We start from the raw sequence: 21,546 nt of genomic DNA, 5'->3' as shown, positions 1-21,546 counted from the left end.
TTTTGAGCCAATCGAATGCCTTCTTTTTTTTGAGAAAAATTCTTACTTTGCAGCATTTTTTCCACACTTGCTGGGATCTTTTACCCCGTACTGTATTAATGATAAAATTGGGCAGGAAGTTGAAAATCTTTAGTTAAGTTTGGGGAGCCCCTTTTACCTACCCTGTAAGGCAGAGGACTTTCTCCAATATAGCAGGTGGTATTCAGTCACAATGAATATTAAAAAGGAAGAAAAATGTCTATTAAAGGGGTTGTCAGACTTATTCCGATATTATCTTAAGAGGCTCGCCATGTCTAAAGATAGCAAACCAGCTAATACTGTCCTCTTCCAGCTCCCCACTGTTTCCAACCACAGCTTTCCAGGTCTTCCCTCTGATGTAACGTTTACAGGCTGCTGCAGCCAATCACTGAGCTTTGTCATTAGCTGCAGCAGCCTGTAAACATTACATCAGAGGGGAGACCTGGAAATATCAGCTTATTATAAATGACTGCTGTAGTGGCCAGTTAGAGGACTAAAATATTTTCCAATATTTTTATATGGATAGTCACACAACAAAAACTTCTAAACCTATAGTTAAAAAAAAGTCAAATAAAAGCCTAAATTAAGACCTGTCCATTTTTTGATGATGCATTCTCTTTTAGTGATATATTCATAGTCCTTATTGTTCTGTTAGCAGTATTAAGACCAATCATCTTTATTGCTCAATTTCATATTATGTTGTCTTTCTAAAAGGGAAAGAATGGGTTCTGATCTCCTGATTGAGACCGCAAGGAATCCCTTATGCCCCAAAGTAAGTATGTTCATGTACTGAGGATGATCTAGCCATAGCTTGTTTTGGGAAGAAGCTAGAAGAATTTGTGACTGAAAGTCAAATTTTCCATTTTTTGATCAATTGAATTCATTTTATTGTGCCTACCAAATGGCATTTACATTCCATATTTTGGGTTTTTTTTTTAATATTCCAGCATAACATAGGAAGAGCCTTTCAGCAAGGTTTCTGTAGACTACTTCTTTTTAATGTGCTGTTGTACATAGTGTAATGGTCCTTTTATAAATTACTTGCTTTGACTGTAACCTGATTAAAACAGTTTTTATTTACAGAACATGAACTTTTCAAAATCCCTACTTTTATTAACCGTAGTGGCCTCCTTCCGCTACGATAGGGGCAGATCATCCAGGAAGGCATCCACCGTCGTCTGTAGGAGATTCAGGTAGCGATCCACGTTCAGAGTCCCAGAATGAACACGGGTCCAGCGACTGCTCCATGCAGGAGGAGGCCACTTCCAGTACGCTTTCCTTATGTATAGCAGCGGTCTCGCGGGACTTATTTGCACATCTGAGAAAATTGCACAAGTTCTGTGCATCTGCACGACGCACAGAACTCTTGTTTTTAATGGGCTAATTTTCACAGACGTCTTCCCCCTCCCACTGGGAATGCAAGCCAGAAAAACTGAAGCAGGTAGTATTTCTGTGCAATACCCGCAAAGGCATAGGATTTGCAATGTGTGGTGTCTTGGCGTGTCCAACTGCTGTGAGTTGTGCCTCAGAATCTCAGGCACAATCGCGATCGCCTGTGTAAACACCGCCCTAGAGAGATGCGTAAATCTAGAATTATTCTTTCTAGACAATCGTCAGAATGTTGGAAAAATGAATTTTGTGCTGCTTTATATTTCCCAACAAAGTGGCCTTTTGTGTGAGACAGTTGTTTTCTAGCTTTGAAAAGCATCACTTACCCTTAAGTGGATCAATTATTCATTTAGTATAATACAACTGTGGGATGGGGAGTTTATTCACTGCTATGTTCTGCTTTATCAAGTGCTGATGTAATGCTGTTAGGCTGCAGTAAAACACAAAGGCCACTTCATAAAATGTTGCATTACAAATAGTAATTCAATTGACGGAGGGAGAAGACGTACTGTGATTCTGAATGTCAGCCATTCTGTGCGTATGTATCACTGGAAAAGTTCTTGATGAGTCTTCTACTGTGTGCTGCGGCTTCCCAAAAGGAAGTGCTGGATCATCATGCGAATTCCACTCTTTGATGCTTTTGTAGGATGTTCTGAATGGCTGCGATATTGCAGAAGCTCAGCAGTTTGGGTAGCCTGCTGTTTAGGTGATGGATCTATATTAACATGTCCGTGTAATGACCTTGAACAATATTGATGTGCTGTCAAGAGATTTACAAGCCAACATATATTTATTGAGCACGACAACAAAATTTACAACTAATTTATGGAAATAACTTGAGGAAATAAGGTGGTACCTGTAGCCATACACAATCCGTCACCACTTGAATGCAGTTACAAACTGCACCAACTTGGGTCTCTTGTCCACAATTATGGCAGCTGCTACATGAGACCTTGCTGTTGGCGGTTTGGTGTTCTGGAGCACTCGTGCATGTGTCCACATCTTGCCATGAAGAAAGGATGTCTGCCATGATTTCAGAGATGTTGTTGTTGTTGTTCATCAGTCTGGATGGGTTATTTGGCCGTCCTCTAAGCAATTCTTGTTGAAGAATGTTTAATTTTACATTGTTAACGATTAAGAACCTTGAAGACACTTGTCATGCTCCTCAGGAGTTGGCATTCCAACAAATTTCAGTCCATTTAAAGAGGTTTCTCCATCTCGGACAAGCAAGGTTGAGTTGGAAGATCACTGAATAAGAGGTGATTGAGATGATAAAAACAGACCAACTTTGTGCTACTCTGTTTCTTTAACTTCCACAAAAGTTAGTGGGAGTTACGCAAATGGCATAGCACAGCTAGCTACGCTGTTTCGGAAATGGGTGCTATGGGAGCCTTAGCTCAAGATAGGTGCGGCTCCCACCTCTGGGACCTGCACGCATCAGACATTTAGGACCTATCCTGTGGATATGCCATAACAGTTTGAGATTGGCATATCCCTTCAATGTACAGCTAGATCTGAAACTACAGATAATCTACAGGCTTTTGTAAGCACACTTAGGCTAGGTGTATACAAACTGTACCTGTGATTTGCACCCAACAAACTTAAGTGCAGTTGGTGTTCTGTCTGATCTACACGGAAACGGCACATTGACATGTATTAGCATGTCCGATTTCTAGTCCATGACACGGACAGGAATAGGACTTCCCTTGATTTTTTTTTCACACAGGTCCTTGGGGGGGGGGGGGGTGTCCATACATATATATTCTCATAGGCTATAATGAAGCTTTGTGCTGTCCTTAGTAAGATTGATATCTGGACTGAGATGCCCTCAAACAATAAACTGAAGCAATGTTATAAAGAATACTTGGCCCACATTTCTCCAACACCATATGACAATAGGATAAGCTTGTACAGAATATGTCTGCTTTTTGGTTCAACATATTACTCCATTATAGGGTGCAAATATTTTCCCCAACTATATCCAGTACTGTTCATGACAATTGTGACATTTTTACATTTTCTATTTCTCCCTCTTATTTAGCATGTAGCTGCAATGTTAATGATGCATAAACCATGTAAATCTTCCTAAGAATGCGCTTGTCATTCTTTAGACAGTTTATGAAAAGTCCCTGGATGTTGCTGTCTAAATTTAGTTAATTTCGACTTTCAGGCTTCAGGGAAATTCTGTATTTGGAAATTTTTTTGCCATTTTTATAATTTAAGCCTGAAAAGAGGGACTGTTTTATTAAGCTTGGGTAGATTGCCAATATCCTCATGCCATGCTTGTCTTATTGTTGTAGGTCTCCGCCGTCAGTACCATAGTTAACAGAGGATTACCATTAAAGGCGTTTGTCTTCAGGAACTACAACCACTTCCCAGGTGTTAAATCGCCTTACATGGGAGGATGCCAATATAATCTGTGGCAAGCAATCCGAGCTTCCTCGGCGGCACCAGGGTACTTCCAGGAGTACGTCATTGGCAATGACTTGCACCAGGTAGGTGACACATCCACCACCTCAATTAATCTGGTTTGACTATATTTTGTGTCTCTGTAATACCAGTTGTTGTTCCCCTCCTAACATAATCCAGACTTGGGGATTCGGGATGTAGTAGAACCTCTTTGGTGAGTGCAGCTTTGTGAATGTGCCTGAAGGCTGCTTGATAATCATGTCAGACACATCCTCCACTTCACATCATTATTTCTCCACAGCCTGTGATTGACCTAATACCGCAAAACAAAAAAAGAAACCTGAGCCGAAATTATTCGGTAGCAGCCTGACAGCCCTGACACTAATAAAAGCATTACTGAAGAACAGGATATTGTGCCTTCTGGCATCACTTGCTTGGGTTTCTAAATACAAGAGCCATGTTACCCTTGACAGAGCAAAGCTTGTTCCTCTCCAGCGCACCTCTGTTTATGGGGACATCATTATTTATCCGCAACGTCTTCCTTTTTTTGGTCTTGTGCAAATAAGCTTACTGCCATGGAAGAGTGAATTGTAGAACTGTAGTCTTATGTTACTGTAAATGTCTTATTGTCTTGATAATTCCCCATGTTATCTGTATCTGCCTGGCCATAGCTTGCTATTACTTCTGCCTTTATAACGTTGCTGTCATGCTCCCTTAATGCCCACCAGGCTTTGTCTGGCAGGTTACGACCACTAGCTGTCAGAAGCACAGCGAATTGATCTGAATTATGGTTATCGCGTACGTTTATTTTCTTTTCTTGCTTTTTGTACACCATGTATTGTTCATATACAAAGCCAAACACAGTAAGTATTTCTACTGAAGCCTTTTATCCCTGACAGGGCTTCTCCAAGGGTTCCTCTGTATGCCACAGTGATGTTTAGGGGAAGCTACTTGGGTCTGAGCTTGGCTATACTGAGCGCAATTCTTCAAGGCGTAAGATCTCAGTGGCTCTCCTATATGTTGGTATAGGGCAGTGTTGCCCAACCATTTGATTGGGAGACATATGTGGCTCTCCAGCGGGTGACGGCTCTAAAGACTGTTGTGTTGGGGGCCTCTGCTGTAGGGGAACATCATATCTACAGACCTGTTTTACATTGTTGTCCCCTTTTTGCTAGAAGCTTCATATAAAAGTTTTGAAATTCTATCTATTGGACTTAACCCCTTCCTAATACTGTCATTTTGGTGGTGATTTAGAGATGAGCGAGCATACTTGCTACGGGCAATTACTCGATCGAGCATTGCCCTTAGCGAGTACCTGCCCTCTCTGAAGAAAAGGTGCGGCGGGGGAGGAACGGAGGGGAGATCTCTCTCTCCCTCTCTCTTCCTCGCTCCCCCCTGCTCACTGCCACAACTCGCCTCTCACCCGCGCCGGCAGCCGAACCTTTTCTTCCGAGCTGGCAGGTACTCGCTAAGGACAATGTTCGATCGAGTAATTGTCCTTAGCGAGTATGTTTGCTTCTCTAGTGATCCTTTTTTTTTTTTTTTTCCATCTTTGCCTTGCAGGAGCTATGGCTTTTTTTTCTGTTTTGTTTTCGATATGAAGGTTTGCATTTTGTGGGATGAATTGTATTTTTTTTTAATGACACCATTTAATATACTGAATAATTTATTGAAAAAGTTTAAAAAACTTTTTTTTATTGTGAAGTGGAAGAAATGCAGTTGCACCTTTTTTTAGTTTTTGTGTTCATTTCTAAGGTGTTTACTGCATAGTAAAAATGAGCTCTATGTTCTGTAGGTTAACATGACTGAAAACTACATGGATTTTAGTATGTTTTATGATTTTTACAAAATAACCTCTTAAAAAGCCTCACTGCGTTCTGAGATCCTTTAATTTTTTTTCCCCCTTCCAAACATAGGATTCATTAGAGGGGTTACTACTGCTGAGAGCTATTTAAGCAAACAAAACAAGTATAGCAGGTTGTGAGTGTGGTTTTGTTTTAAGTGTGTGAGACTTAAAATCGGTGGACTTTAGATTCAGGGACATTAGCAGTGAGTCACTTATCTATTTACTGTTATTTTTCACTTGTGTATATACTGTATTTGATTTTTATCTGTGCCATGCCCATTTACAATGTGCTCCATCATTGACAATGCTATCCAGTGAACATCTTGTGCCATGCCTGCAGTCCTTGAACAGCCGTTTGAGGGTGCATACTACCGTACAAGATGTGAGCACTTTGCATGTTTGGAAGTCCAGTTCCTAGATCTGAATAAGCAGTTTGCAACACTGAGATCCATTGACAACATGGAAAGGAGTTTGCTGCTCAATGAAACTTGCTGGGGCAGATGTGGGGGTGGATGGTCGCATGGGTGTGCAAGGTGGTCAGGGTGCCAGGAAGGCTAGTCCTGAACTGGCACACCCAAGCAAGTTTGCAAAGTTGGCAAATGAGGGGAATGTTACAGCATTGGCACTGCTGCGGTATGTCATGGTCTCTGATCGCCAGGGGAATAGGAGTGCAGGACAGGCTATACAGGTCCTGGTAGTGGGGGACACTAGTATAGTTAGAACTGACAGAATATTTAATAGGCATGTACATAAAATAATGAAAACTTCTAAACAGTGTGGTGACTAAGGGTGGTTTCACACTGGCGATCACGATTTTGCCACAAGAAAATCATGGTAAAATCGCTTTTCTTCCCACAATTTTTGAACGTCCGTGCTGCTTTTTCTTGCAAAAACATTGCTGCCGCTTGGGGTTTTTCCTTGCACAATTTTGGTGCTTTTTTTTTTTTAGCGTGACTTTGTCAAAACCGCATCGCACGAAAATTGCAACTTCGTGCTTTGCAATGCAATAAAAAGGAGGCTCCATAGGAAAACATGGGAGATTATAAAAAAACAAAAAACGCTGAAAGAGAGGACCCACTGCAATTTTTTTTCTTTATTTCTTTTTTTCATGCAACATTGCATGAGTAAAAACATCACAACTGTGAAGTAAACCATTGAAAAACATGGGTTTCATAATTCTGCATTTTCACTGCCTTTTGCTTATTGTGCGAAAATCATATGATTTTATCACAAGTGTGCAAGAGGTCTGACTAATAAGGTTGATAAACTGGAAGAAGCAATGTCTGAGAAACTATGACATAGTGGGCATAACTGAGACCTTGTTGAATGCAAGCTGTGACTGGGCAGTTAACTTATAGGGTTATAGTTTGTTCAGAAGGGATCATAAAAAAACTGGAAGGGGGAAGGGTTTATCTTTCTGTAATGTCCTGTTTAACGCCCGCACTGAATGTCCCTTACATACATCTTAACAAGTTGAGTTTTTGTGGGTTGAAATACACAGTGGAAAAAAACCCACTAACAAAATCATCAAAGGGGTTTGCTATAGGCCACCAAATGTAACAGACAAACTACAAATCACAATGAGGTAATTATTATGGAGGATTTTAACTATCCGGATATAAAATGGGAAAATGAAACCTGCGGATCTCCTAAAGGAAACAAGTTTTTTGTAATTACCCAAATTCTGCTGAACCCAACTAGAGTGACTGCCATTTTGGACTTAAAATTAACCAACACACCTGGGAGAATACAGAAGTACATAATAAATTTCTATTTTTCTTTCAATAGGATGTTTTGTTGGGGGAAGGGGAGGGCACAAATACTAAACTTCATGAGGGCGAAGTCCAATCAGCTTAGAGATGCCCTTGATCTTATTGACTGGGAACATTTCTTCAGAAATAGAGTACAGACAATAAATGGGAAACTTTAAAAGCCATCTCGAATACTCGCTGTGAGCGGTTCATACCTTTTACAGGAATAAAATGGTCTTCTCCTATTCCTAGCCCATGTGGCGCAATAAAGATTTAAACAGGGCAATAAACAAAAAGAAAGCATTTAAACTACTAAAAGAAGACAGTGAAGAAGCATAAAAAATATATTGTGTAAAAAAACAAATAAATGTAGTAAGGTTGGAGACAGACATATTGCCAAAGAGAATAAAGCGAACTGCAAACTGTGCTTCAGTTATAGAAATACTGTAGTAAAAAGGTGGAAAGCTTTGGCCCTTTAAAAAGTAATGCTAGAAGAATTGTAGAGGGTGCTGGGGAAGAAGCAAATCTGTTAAGTAGTTTTTTGGGGTTTTTTCATCATTGTATACACTCTGGAAAATGAAATGTCCAGTAAAATGCGGAGTGATAAAGTAAACTCTCCATTAAATCTCAGCAGTCTAACCCAGGAAGTAGTGTGGAGCTGCCTTAAAAGATTAAAGCAGACACATTGCCAGGTCCTGATGGCATACACACCCAATTTTTAAGGGAATTGTTTTGTTTTTTTGTTTTAGTTTTTACTAGGGGACTTGAATATACTGTCATACAGAACAATACACTGCCATACAAAAAGTAAGTGTCACACTGCCTCTGACATTTACACTAAGATGCCTGTCTTTGTGGCCTTTTCAGGTCCTCAACTGCCATGACATCCCTCCGTCACCCCGTGATAGCATTGCTATGAGGACAGTTGGGTAACAGAGTGCGTGAAGGCATATAAGTTCCAGATGGTATCCTGCAGCATATCTGTCCACATATGCTGTAATTGAGCCTCTAGATTGTGGAAACTTGTAGGCTGTCAAAGTTGGCATCCTAGATGGTCTCATACATGTTCCGTGGCTGCCCAGTTGACAGATTTATAGAAGTGTGGCAATGTTGTGGAAGTATTCCTGTGATGCCCTAGCGCGTGTGGCCAAGGATGACCTACAGAAGAACCTTGTGTCATTTATTAGCGCAAACCATTTGCCCAAAAGTACAAAAAAAAATCCTCCGGTATCTTTCCCTCTCTAGTAGGCTCCTAAAATTATGGTAGTGTTAAGGACCGTTACACATGACCGGTCACATTAACCTTTCAAGCCTTGGGTTCCAAATTAGTTCATACCTGGATGCATCAGAGAGGCCAAAAAACTATATGATTTATAGTAATTAGCTCTCACAGATATGTAGAGATGAGCCGCGGCAAGTATATACAGCCCACTCTGCTTAAGGCGCGTACACTGAATCTTTATTGACTGACTATAGTTCTAATACAGGAAAGCAATACGTCATTAGTCACGAGGGTTAATCTCATTGGGTTAGAAAAACATTAAGAATTGTGCTTTGTTGAACAATCAGCGCAGTGAGAATAAATATGTGAAATGTCCTTCAAATGATTATTCTCTCTTGGGAGTTTGGATGATCGCAGCGTCTTATCAGCACGATTTGCTCTTTTCCCAAAGCTCGGGACATGGGGGAGGTTTTTTCTGATAGCGGCTGTACCAGGCAAATGTTCTCGGATGAATAGAAAGAAGAAAAAAAAAACAAATCATTAGACATTGCACCGAAAGTCATGCAGTAAAGTTATTTTTGCAAATTTATTGTTTCACTACACACAAGCTTATTTACATCTTATAATGCTCCATTTTGTATCTAGCGGCCATTTTGAGACAGATTCTTCCATTTTATGGACCTGTACCTTCTCAGTAGACCATGGTGTTTGTGTGGTAATATGATCTCTCACAGAATGAGCAATTTTTGTCTATGGCAACTCAGGATGAATACCCCATTAATTCCTTTTTAAATTGCGGTTCTGCCTGTGTGATGCTGTAAATTACACGGATGTTAGATTACATACATATGGGCCATACTATTCACCCTCATCACAATAGAATCAATCAATACCGGTTGAACATTGTAAATAGCTTTCCACTACATAGTGTCTCCAAACACTTCCATGTAGCTCATAGCTCTAAGCCGAAAGTCACACAAGTTACGCTGATCAAGCAGATATTGTCCTTGGTACCAAAGTGGTTTCTAAAAACTTAGGCATAGGAAGTCGTTCTGCATCTATAAAATAAAGCTGTTCTTTCCCAGTGGGTTAAATGAAGTAATTGAAACCCCTTGAATTTTATTTATCTATTTATTGTTATATTGGGGTGGTTTCACATTGGCCCTCAGGGTTCTGATTTCCTGCTGATTACAATGGGACCTGTTCGCTTTCCACTCAGCTGCCCGGCTTTTAGCAGTATTTTGTGCCGTATGTGCGATGGAGGTTCCAACGCAGATGTGAAACCACCTTTAATTATACGTACACATGCATTCACTTCCACGTATCTTGCATATATTTTATAATATATTATATTTTATTGCAAATTGCATGATATTTAAGAACATTTTTATACATATTTTAGGGGCCTCTTTTTTATCTGGTTTTATATATAATAGGATATTTATTTTGATATTCACTTTGGTAGAAGTTATTAAAATAAAAATTTTTACCACTTTTTAAATGTTGGGGTTTTTTTGTGATTGCACTACTATTTTAAAGTAATTTTATTATGAACACTATGGCAGTATACAAGTTGTTTTTGTCTGATTGTCGTTGATGAATGGTGATTAGTGGAAATCACTGTGATGTCAGACGCCTATTCTTGCCTTTTACGTTGATTTAAATAACCTGCACTTCCCTAGCCAGCCACCAGGTCCTCAGCACAAGGGAGAATTGCCACTGAACTGAGCTCCCCACGTCTCTTACTACCCCAGTTACATTACTTTTGTAAATCTAAATTTAGGTAGAGACCTTTTTAGAATTGCAAAGTAGGTTTTTGTATGTAGACCTGTTGGCGTCATCAGTCCATCATAGTGGCTTCCAGTGTTTGAGTCAACGCACCCATTTGTAAAGGCGGCAGAATTGACCTTTCAGCAGTCCTGCTGCATTATCCAGAAACTCCTCTTTTGTTTCTGGATGTTGCTCCTCGAAGACGACGCTAACATAGCATATGGAGCAAAGAAAAGTGTATTTGGAGACTCTTTCAGATACTGGAAATATTTTCAGTAACTTAAATTCTATCTTAACCTCCTATTAGCAAGGGGGCTGAGGTTACTAGCAATGCAAAGCATGTCTACCCAAGCAGTGATGTGCAATGGTTACTATGGAGTCAGAAGACCTTGCACCCAAATATTACAGCTTGGTCCGCCAAGTTATGTTTCTCTGTGCATAGTGCGTTTTTTCAACTCCTTTATCGAATCCATTTGTGTCATTACCGTTTCATGGGGATGAATGCTCAAAGATGTGTTTTTTTGTGTTCTGCATATAAAATAGCAAACTTTTACCAAGGAGTGATTTTCTGCAAATGACCATCCAGGCAAAATGTGAGAGATTTCTCAGGAAAGTAATGTAAGTGATAAAATGTTTGCTGCTCTTTTGAGAAATAAAGAATGGTGTTATGTTTGAACTACAGTGTATAGAAGAAAAGATGTTATGTGCCTTTTGGAGACTGCCACTTTCAGCAGGAAAATGTGTCCTGACACAAACTTGCAGTCTTCAGAAAGGATCACAATCTGAAGGTGTCTATATTATGACCATAAATTGATACAAAAGTAGTCTTAAAGGAAACCTGTCACCCCCTGTGAGGACCAAAAACTAAGGTATGGTGCTTGTAGCCCCGGTTCCGAGGAGGCCAAGGATGCAGTTTTTTTTTATACTCGCCTGACCCTGTTTCCACGCTGTTGCCCATGGAAGTTGGCACCAGCAACCTCAACCTTGCAGCTGTGCAAGTAAACTCCTATAGAGAACGGGGTGCGTGCAGCTTGCGGGGATGAGTCCTCTGACTCCGCCTACTACAGGTGACCGCCTGGGAGCGGGGAGCCAGGTGAGTATAAACTACTTCCCAGGACTCCTCTATTTGCACCATAACTTTCTTTATGGTGGTCATAGCTGGTGACAGGTTCCCTCTAAACCGTGCTCGGTGGTTTTAACACTTTTTAGGTGTTCTCTCTACATGCATTGTCTGGCACACGCTTGTCAGGAACCACCTAATCCTCTTTATAAAGACATTCCTCCTCCACTGGATCCTATTATCATCCAGTGGATGACTAGGTAGACATTGATCCATGCAGGCAGGAAAAACACCCAGGATAACTCTTGGGGAAAGGACTCGTATGGGAAGTACACTGTAATACTGCTGCTTCCTTGGAAATGGATGATTATAATGAAATTAGTTGTTACTTTGAAGTAAGCAAAGTAACATCTGTAGCTGAGCAGAATGATATATGCTTGTCATTGTGTATTCTGCTGTTTAGTTCTGCAAGATTTGATGCTTAGTAACCTGAGAATAGGAGGTGCCACATTTTATGTAAATAGGATTATTTTTTTTTTCCCATGATCTCTACAAATTGGCAGAGACTTGCTTGGAATCTTTATTTCTGACCAATTTAGCAGCCCGTTTGTATCTCCAGCATCACAGCTGTAGTAAAATGAGATCCTGCTCAGTGTGAATCTCTACTAAATAATGCATGATCCGCTCTCAAGGTTCTCTTCAAAAGAAATCAGAACGAAAGACCTGCTTTATTTGGGGGAAGGGAGTTTGCTAAACAAGGAACAGGGCCATTTGTGACTAGGAGCATTGTCAAAGCGCAAACCAGCAGCATGGCAAGCATGTTAACACTAGGCTGTTTTTGAACATATTAAATCGATATTCTCAAAAATTCAGTTAAAGAATAGGCAGAAACATATAATCTCTGTAGTCTAGATACAATGGAAGAAAATGGGGAGGGACCTCCCAGCTGTGTGGCATCTGATAATGCCATACTATTATCCTAGTAGAGCCATACGGTAATCGTACATTGAAGAGCTGCTCAGGTCGTCGGCTGAAAACCCCTTCCTGTAGGTGAGCAGCTCGTCGTATAAAACATGCCCCAGGGCAGCAGACCGTGGAGTGCTAAACAGGGAAAAAGGTGTACGGCGAAAAGGGTGCTCAGCAGATGTGACCAGAGGTGAACTGAAGGAAGATTGTGAATGAGTTGGTGAATAGTCACAAATCAGGAGCCTAATGCTTAGATAAAAGCTGTCCCCTTATTATCCAAGAGGGTACTTCAGTGGCAGTAAGGGTTGCTGTCCAAACACTCCAGTCGTGAACTCCAGTGTCGGGGTTTATTAAACAAATTGCACATCTAAACAAATCACATCAACCTGCTTGATGTGTTTTAGGCCCATTGTCCATGTGCGGCTTTTATTTGCGGAGTCCGCACGGATTAGCCCTGCGGAAATCCGCAAATCCAGCCACCCCTAGGAAATCATGGGACGTCCGCAAATGATTAAAACCATGCGGATTTGATTTTTATGGTATTTATTGGTGATCCGTGCGGATCTAAAATCGCAAGACATGCCCCATTTTTATTGCAGATTTGGCTCTATTCATCTCTATGAATCCGCAAATCAGCGATGTCGGTTGTTTTAGCTAACATGTTCAGCATGGGTAGACTAGTGTTCTTGATGCAAGACTATCCTGCCATTTGGGACACAAACCATGCAGGTTTGGCTAACAGAAATATCAAGGAGCGGAGTTGGGAAGATTTAGCACACGCTATGTATGCCCACGAATAGACCGATGGCAACGTCCAAGCAAAAAGGCATCTAGGCGTTCGCTAGTGGGCTGGATATAGTTGGAAGGGGTTTGTTTGGCTTCTCATTCCAGTTTTTTTTTTCTTCATTGTCTGCGGGGGAAAAACCTTACAATCTGCGATCACCCGCAGGCATTTAAAAACCATTTAATAGATGATCCGCATTGAAATCGCTGCGTGCTGTGGACATTGGGCCTTAGGGATCCTAAAACATATCCTCTTTCTCTGGAGAAACATTGGTAAGTAAGCTAAAATAACATACTTTTTTAGGAAGCGGATTAGATAGTTTTGGATTACCTATACAGCGTTAGAGGCTGTATCCAGGCTGAGCAAAAACTCATCACAGCTGGAAACCTAGTATGAAAGAAGACCATGTCCATCGAGCTCAGCCTGATTCCAGCCCCCTTCTTGTGGGAAAACAAACCCCACCAGAGACTTGTTTTCTAAGAAGTGGAACGCATAATGTATTCCATGCTAGATCGCATCCGTGGTCGAGGAACGTCTTATTTGCTAACGATGCTGATAGACGTCACTGGTTGCAATACACTAGTTCCACCCTCAAATTACTGCTTTATAGCAGTCAAAGGAATGGCCAGCTTGTTCGCAATATTTCACACCTATGTGTGTTGGGAGGGGTATCATCACTTCTTAAGGAGAGCACCTAGAAGGTGAGTGAGGAGACTTATAAGGCCATTCATGCGCATCTGGGAAATATATGCAAATAAGGAAGATGAAGCAATACCTCTGCAGCGCTAATAATTGTTCCATCTTATTTACACCTAATGTGTGAAATGTTTACAACAGCTGGTACATGATATACTAAAATCAGCACAATTCATGTCTATATGGTAAAAAATAGCATAAAAATCCAAAACAAGATAAAAAAATACAATAAGAAATCCAAAATTTAAATTCTTAATAAACCTCATTTAATAACGTACAATAATGGAAAATAAATAGCATATACCATATCGTATGAGGGAAGATGTATAAAAAAAATCCTACAGTCTACAGATGTATATTATAATGTAGGAAGAGAAAACTTATTTTAATCTTTTACTAATTTTATAGCTGCTTCCAGTTTTAATGGGATATCAACCACAGAAAGAACTACAATCTGCAGCAATAGGAAATGTCCCAAAAAACGGACAAATTGCCCCATAACTAGTATATTTCAAAGATTCCTTTAACCCCAGTTGGAAGAGAGAATTGAAATGGAAGATCCAATACATCTCCCTCCTACAAACTTATTCTAAATTACCATTATCTCTCTCCAAAAATAAGAGTTAGACCTAAATGATACAAATCCCACTTCGTTTCTAGAACAGCTGTGCAGAATGGCACTTCACAGTGGATTTCATCATAGACCTGGTTTCTTCTGCACAGGCAGTAAGACTATGGAGCTCTGCACTATGGGATATAGCCTGTTTATTGCAAACATTTGCGGTCTGGATACCTTTTCTTGAAAGTAATATTAAGGCTTCTCTACAAGATGACTGAAGATGGCCGGTTGATCTATCCAGTTAGATAAAAGTTTCTCTCTAATATGAGGCTATTGGCAACTACCTCATTGGAATTTTTTTCCTTTCGGTATGAACGCTGCAGGATAATGGGTTGAAATTAACAGACTTTTGTGCCTTTCTTCCACCATGCCATGCTGTACCCTGTGTGTTTTTGAGTTCGCAAAATGTGAAATGTTTGAAGAATTGTTTTTTAGGCTTTGTGTTCCATTGTGATCGCTACATACAGCTGTTTTTACAAAGCTCCTGCGCAAATGTCCCCTCTACTCTCTCTCTCCGGAAAGGTGGTCACCGGCACAGTAAATCCTGTGGTGACAAATTGGAGGACTGTGAGGTGGATGAAAAATTGATTTAATTTTCTATGGTGTGGGTCATTTCCAGGTCAAGTATTGCTTTACTGGGTAATTTCCCAGTTTTATAGTTTCATCTTATTCCATCCAGCTTGGCTCTATGTCTCGATTCATACTACAGTGTTACCTGATATACTGACTGTTTCTAAAGCGTTTCCCTTCCATTACAGGATGGCGGACTGCTTATAAATAACCCGTGCGCACTAGCTCTTCATGAGTGCAAGTGCTTGTGGCCAGACACCTCTTTCCAGTGCATAGTCTCTCTTGGCACAGGGAGATATGAAGGAGCAATGAAGACTGCAGCTACCCACACAAGTCTGAAAGCCAAACTGACTAATGTGATCAGCAGCGCAACTGATACAGAAGGTGGGTATAGGCACCATGTAATATTTTTATAATTTATAGGGAACCTGTCACTGCTGCATTTCAGAAAAAAACATACCTGACTTGTAGCTGAGCTCTTGAGTCGAAGAGTTGGGCCATACTGGGCTTGTGCTCCGTTCCAGCTGGGCTCCAAGTCAAACTTCTACGTATGTTTTTTTTTTTCTGAAAAGCAGCAGTCTTTCAAAATAGAATAAACATGGGCTGAAGGGGCATATCTGTCCAAGCTCATGCTGCCTGTGGTTCGGAAAGGAGTTCCAAGTCAGAGAATGGCCACGCTGGGCTCTCACCACCCGCGTCCTCAAGACAGACAGCCCTCTCCCTTATCACAAAAGGGGAGAGACACACAATCAAAGCCGAGCGCTGCCTGTTCCTTCGACTCGAGCTACAAGCTTCTAAATGTTTATTTTTTTTTCTGAAATGTAGCAGTGTTGCAGAATAAAATGTACACGGGCTGAATAGGCGGATCTGTCTTGGGTTCTTGCAACCAGGGTGTGCAAAAAAGCCCCTTGTAGCCAGACTGTATATATGCCACCATTAATAACATATATACCTGAGCTGTTCAAACACCTAAATAGATATAGCCAGCCTCCAGCAGTGCATCATAATAAGATAATAAGCCCATAGAAAAGAGACTGCTGTATACATTGAGGATTGCTTAAATAAATGTATTCATGGGAAGACTATAGCGTCCTGATAACCATGGAAACCTAGAGTTCTCCTCCGGACACACAATACAGACGATCGCTGACATCGGACACATGTGACCGGGATTCTGGTATGGCTTGTAACTCTTTACCTTGCAGTCAGTAAGGAGGTGATGCCTCCTTCTTAAGCTTTGCATCTCAATTGGCATACCAAGGCTGACAAGTGTGGAAACCGCATGCTGTAACAGGCTTCCTCCTAGATAGTAGCCATAACAGGCAGCCCTTTATCTAACATGCTTTACTAAAGGGCTAAGTGTGATAATTAGGTATAGCCTGCATGCCTTACTTAGCACTGGTATTAAGAAGGCATTTATTGGAGCCAAATATAAAAAGTGTTGGTCTCTAACATATATATAACCAGTTTGAGACTTTAGGAATAACTCAATAAAGTGAGTGATACTTTCAAGCCAAATACAATTTGGGAATTGTATAATAGTTTAGAGTGTGGTGGCGTAAGAAATAGGGGACCCCAGACCTAGCAGCGGAGGTCTGGTATATAGAGTTTCCTGTTGAGGGTGTCGCCGCTTGTCTTCTGCATCCAGATGTTTTGTGCATGGAGCGCCTGGCTGTTATACAGCAGAGTGCTCCGTGCCGGGTATGAAGAACAGAGCTGGACCGCTCTGTTCTTATACCCAGCCTGTTAGCAGGGACGGGATGCAGCTGAAACAATACTATCAGCTGTATCCTGCTGTGAATCACTGATAAGGCTCATTGTTTTTCAGCATGCTGAAAGGCAACGATGAGCGACTGCATAATGAAAACTGCACGATGTCAGTGCAGTTACACACAACGATTATCACCCAAAAGACGGCTTTTGAGTGAATTATGAGCTATAATCGTTGTCCAAATGGGCCTTAAGTGCCTGACTGTTTCCACTATCCGTTAATCAAACAGCAAATGCTGTTACACAGTCATTATCGCCTGCCTGTGAGTGGAGCAAGTCTGATTATCTTGAAATAACTGCAAACACAATATCCCCTAAAGCAGGATCACTCTCTAATGATAATAATCCTCCTTATTTTTAATACTGTAGTTTTATTTGAAGTTTTCAAGTTTACAATAAGGTGGTAAACATTTTACTGAAAAGTTAGTCATATCAATGCGTAACTAGCATAGTTTTCTAAGAAGTAGATTAGATTGAGGGGATACATACTTAGAAACTTTTGAGATAATCCTCTCTTGTTGTATCCCTGCCCAATCTTGACTTTAGACTGCTAAATAACAGAAACATTGTATAATTGGCCTGGCCAGGGCCTAACTTGGTTTTGGGGGAGGGAGGGGAGAGTAGGTGGGGGAGGAGTGTAGGAGGGGTTCCTGAGACAGGTTGAGAATTTCCCATAGGGTGGATGTCGCCGGAGGCAGCCCTGGTTTTTGTAGTTTGTAATAGGATAGGTTTCGGTTGGTGCTTTTCTCTGTTTTTTATAGAGGTCAGGAATCTGCTGTTTTGCGAGGGGTATGAGTAGTCTAGCCATGGAGACCATATTTTTAGGAATTTTTCATGTTTGTCGGCTAGAATGCAGGTTAGTTTTTCATTTATTGGGTACCAGTCTAGTCTACGTTTGACTTCTGTGAAGTCTAGAGAAGCTTTGTGCCACGAGTGGGCGATTACTTGTTTCGTGGCCATGAAGGATATTCACTTCCTAGAGTCGGAAGAGATATTGTTTATGCGTTTGTTTAGGAGCGCTTCCCAGGGGTCTTTACAGATGTTATGATCTGTGACCTGAATATATTAGAGAGTAGACTCTGATCCATAGCCTCTTGACCCGAGGACAGGTCCACCAGATGTGAAGCATGTCTCCTAAGGCTGAACATCCGCGAAAACAGTTGGGAGATCGCCCGGGTATTGCGTGAGCTACACGGTCTGGGGTTAGGTACCAGCGAAGTAGAACTTTGAAGGATGTTTCTAACATTAGTATGTTTCTAGCACTACTGTTAGTAGTCTCCCATATTTGGGTCCAGTCTTCTTCCGGGAGGGTTTTGCCGAGGTCTCTTTCCCAGCGGTTTATGTACGGGAGTTGTGATCGAAAAGAGGAGTGTACTAGATCCGAGTAGATCTGCGAGATGAGGCCTCTTGCATGTGGGTTTTTATAGCAGTGCCTCTCGAATGGTGTTAGGGTTAGTGGAGAGTTTGTGTTCTTGAGGTGGGAGGATATAAAATGTTTTGTTTGCAGGTATCGAAAGATTTCTGAGGATGGTAGATTAAATCTTGTAAGACAGGAAAGGGGATGGGTCAATTTATTGAGTATAGATGGTATAGTTTAGTGAGGCCTAATTTTGTCCAGTTCGTGAATGACTTTGGCGATTCCATCCCTGGTATATTCCTCCTTATTTTCAGCAACTGACAAGGATTCTGATCCTGAAGAATCCCATACGGCACCATCCCATTTGTGAGAGCCCCATTCTAAACCTGCATTGGGAATAGTGACTTTCACCTTTTTCCTATTCACCTTTCCCCTCCTTTTTCTGTATTTTGTATTACGCCCACCCATATGGCTGTCTTTCCTGATACTGTTCTAGAAGTGTCTAATTAGTTAGCATACAACTTGTTCTGACACCATGCAATTGATAACGGAGGCTGCAAGTCACAATTTGTTTTTGCTCCAACTTCCGTATGCGCCATCTTTTTCAGTTCATGCAGACATCTATAGGCACATAACAAGAGCCGTCCACGTCTCCTCCCAGCACTCCACTGCTTTAATATACGTGACCACTCTGTGACCAGGCTTCCCTAGGGAGGATTTTTCCATCCAGGTGCACTTAACACCACATGTTCTATAGTATCCTGTTTACAATGCCAAAATATGTTTTACCAGTCTTGATACAAATAGACTAGATATTTCCGACACGGTTATAATTATATAATCAGTCTTTTAGTGTAGGAGTCGTACAATGAATAAAACATAATTGAATACATCACAGATTAGACTTCTACATGCGAGCCAGCACATACGACTAGAGAAGCCCTTGATTTCCATTGAAGCAGAGTCATGCCTACATCATGATAAAGGTCCAAGGCACCTCGTCAGGTCCAGAGGCAAGCTCCCTGTTCAATGTATTCTCAAGCTCATCTTATATACGATTTACAAAAAGTGCCTATGTGCACATAAACATTCTAATGTTCATTTGTAGACTTGCGTAGCACGACAGACCCCCACAATCTATCGTTTTTTTTTGTTTTTTTTTCTCTCTCTCAAGAAGCCTTGTTAAAGTCCAGCTGTATCATGAGGGCCACCTACGATGAACTTTTGGCTGTGTGCAGTGTTTGATTTTGAGGAGTATCCACCTTTTGCAGTTTTTTTTATTTTATTTAATTTTTTTGAGGAACAAACCAAAAACTTCTTTAATTGTTGTCCTTATTAAAGAGGACCTCAGATCTTCTTATATATCTATATATTAGTACATACTTATGTTCTTTGTAAAATAACAATTCTGGAACATCTTTTCCTAGAACTCTACATTGTGCCACAACCTTAATAAATTAACAAACAGACTTTTCCATTTCTCTTCTCATTAGCGTGTCCATATACAGTCTGAGGGCTCCTTTGCAATTTTTGGTCGGCCACGTCACGGCAGCGCAGCTGAAAATCGCATGAACTAGAGGCGGCCTTGACCAAGTCACGGCTGCATCTCCGATTTATGTGCCCGTTCAGACGGCCTGGGTGCAGCGATTATATGCCAAGACTGGGATACCGTCATGCAGGGGGAGGAAGTGTAGCTCCGCTAAACTCCTTCTCCGCCCCTTGCTAGCTGCTGGCAAAGGGTGGGGGGCGGGAGCTAGTGTGCTAATATCCTGCCCTGTCCCACCCTCTCCCTTTGCTAACAGCTGGCAAGGGGCAGAGAGGGGGAGGGAGTTTAGCAGAGCCGCTACTAAACTCCCTCCCGCCTCCCTTTTCCGGCAGCTCTTATAGGCTCCCATGAGAGTCTATGGGACCGGCCAGTGTATTTCGGCCAAAGAAAATCTGTCCAGAACTATCTTTTCCAGTTGGCATAAAAACAGGCCACAGGAATATGCACTGTATGTGCTATCTTTTCCGGCCGACTGTTTTTATGCACCCAAAAATTGCCCATCTGAACTGATGCATTGGAATCCAATGCATCAGATGTTCGCTTATATAGGACGGCCGTTAAAACGGGTCCGATACACACTTATATGAATAAGCCCTCACGATATCAACACTCAGTGGACAGTGTTAGTGAGTTCCACTATGGCCATTGACATAGGAAATGGTAGCACCCATTTTTCAATTTATTCATTTGTTTCCAGGCAGAATAATAGAGGATGGGTACAATGCAGAGTAGCAAAAAGACACATGGAAATATTCATATTTTTTTTTTTTAGCAAATACTTATATTCTCCATAAAATAATGGACATGGAAAGATTGTGAACAAGTCCTCTGTAAGCTAGGACTCCAGTGATAGTAAGAGGGTGCTTGCTTAGTTGTTATAATGAGCTAACAGCCTGTCCCTCACCTATGACCTTAGCGACACCAGAGGGTTACTATACCAGGTGATTCCTTGACGGAACTTGCTGGTCCGACTCAACAAGTGCCCATGAGTATTTCAAATCCCTAGATGGCCTCTTTAAACTGCTATAAGCAGACCTACACCCCTTAGTGCTGTTCTCTATAAGCAGTAAATATGTATGAAGATGAGCAAAGTTGCCAAGACCCAACATGACAGGGAGGAGCCATACATAGTAACATAGTATGTAAGGCCGAATGAAGACGATGTCCATCTAGTTCAGCCTGTTTATCCTCCTATGTTGTTGATCCAGAGGAAGGCAAAAACCCCAAGAGGCAGAAGCCAATTAGCCCATTTGGGGGAAAATTCCCTCCCGACTCCCTAATGGCAATCAGACTAATCCCTGGATCAACCTCTAATAGTTCCTACCTGCGCTAGATCTGAGCCAGAAGCCAAGATTCCAACGCCATGGATTTGTACAGTTGACCTCCATGGTCAACCCGTTTAAACTGGGTTTAAGGAGTAGTACGGTTGTGAACTACTAATGGTCTATCCTTAGGTTAGGTCACCAATAGTAGATTGGTGGGGATCTGCCACCTGGAAACCCCACTGATCAAATGTTCTCTGGGCTGATGTGCTTGTGCATTGAAATGCGCGCCTAAGGATCGCAATTGCACAGAAGCAAGAAAAGGCATTTTTGGATGAAAAACGCACATTGGCATGTGCAAAATCATTTGCCCCTTGCCCAGCAGGGATGAGTAGGGTTTCAGCCATGTGCAGTATCGAACCATGGTCTCTGTGCAATTCATCTATTAAGCAGAGGTACCTTAGCCTCATCAAGTGTATTTGATAAATTCTTTATATTCATTACATTTTAT

General features: G+C 41.3%; 1 protein-coding gene across 2 annotated transcripts in view; it reads left to right on the top strand.

The window, feature by feature from the left end:
• The window catches only part of PNPLA8 (patatin like phospholipase domain containing 8), a 52,326-nt gene that overhangs the window by 28,362 nt on the left and 2,418 nt on the right, over window positions 1–21,546 (top strand). For both annotated transcript variants that reach the window (XM_066591762.1, XM_066591763.1), the window contains exons 7-9: window positions 733–790; window positions 3,708–3,902; window positions 15,289–15,484. In XM_066591762.1, the coding sequence (XP_066447859.1) occupies window positions 733–790; window positions 3,708–3,902; window positions 15,289–15,484 (449 nt within the window). The remainder of the gene's footprint in view (window positions 1–732; window positions 791–3,707; window positions 3,903–15,288; window positions 15,485–21,546) is intronic.

Source organism: Eleutherodactylus coqui, chromosome 2, assembly GCF_035609145.1.
Source record: "Eleutherodactylus coqui strain aEleCoq1 chromosome 2, aEleCoq1.hap1, whole genome shotgun sequence".
Taxonomy (NCBI): Eukaryota; Metazoa; Chordata; class Amphibia; order Anura; family Eleutherodactylidae; genus Eleutherodactylus; species Eleutherodactylus coqui.
Note: the sequence above shows the minus strand (reverse complement) of the source record. Positions and strands in the feature narration are given on the sequence as shown.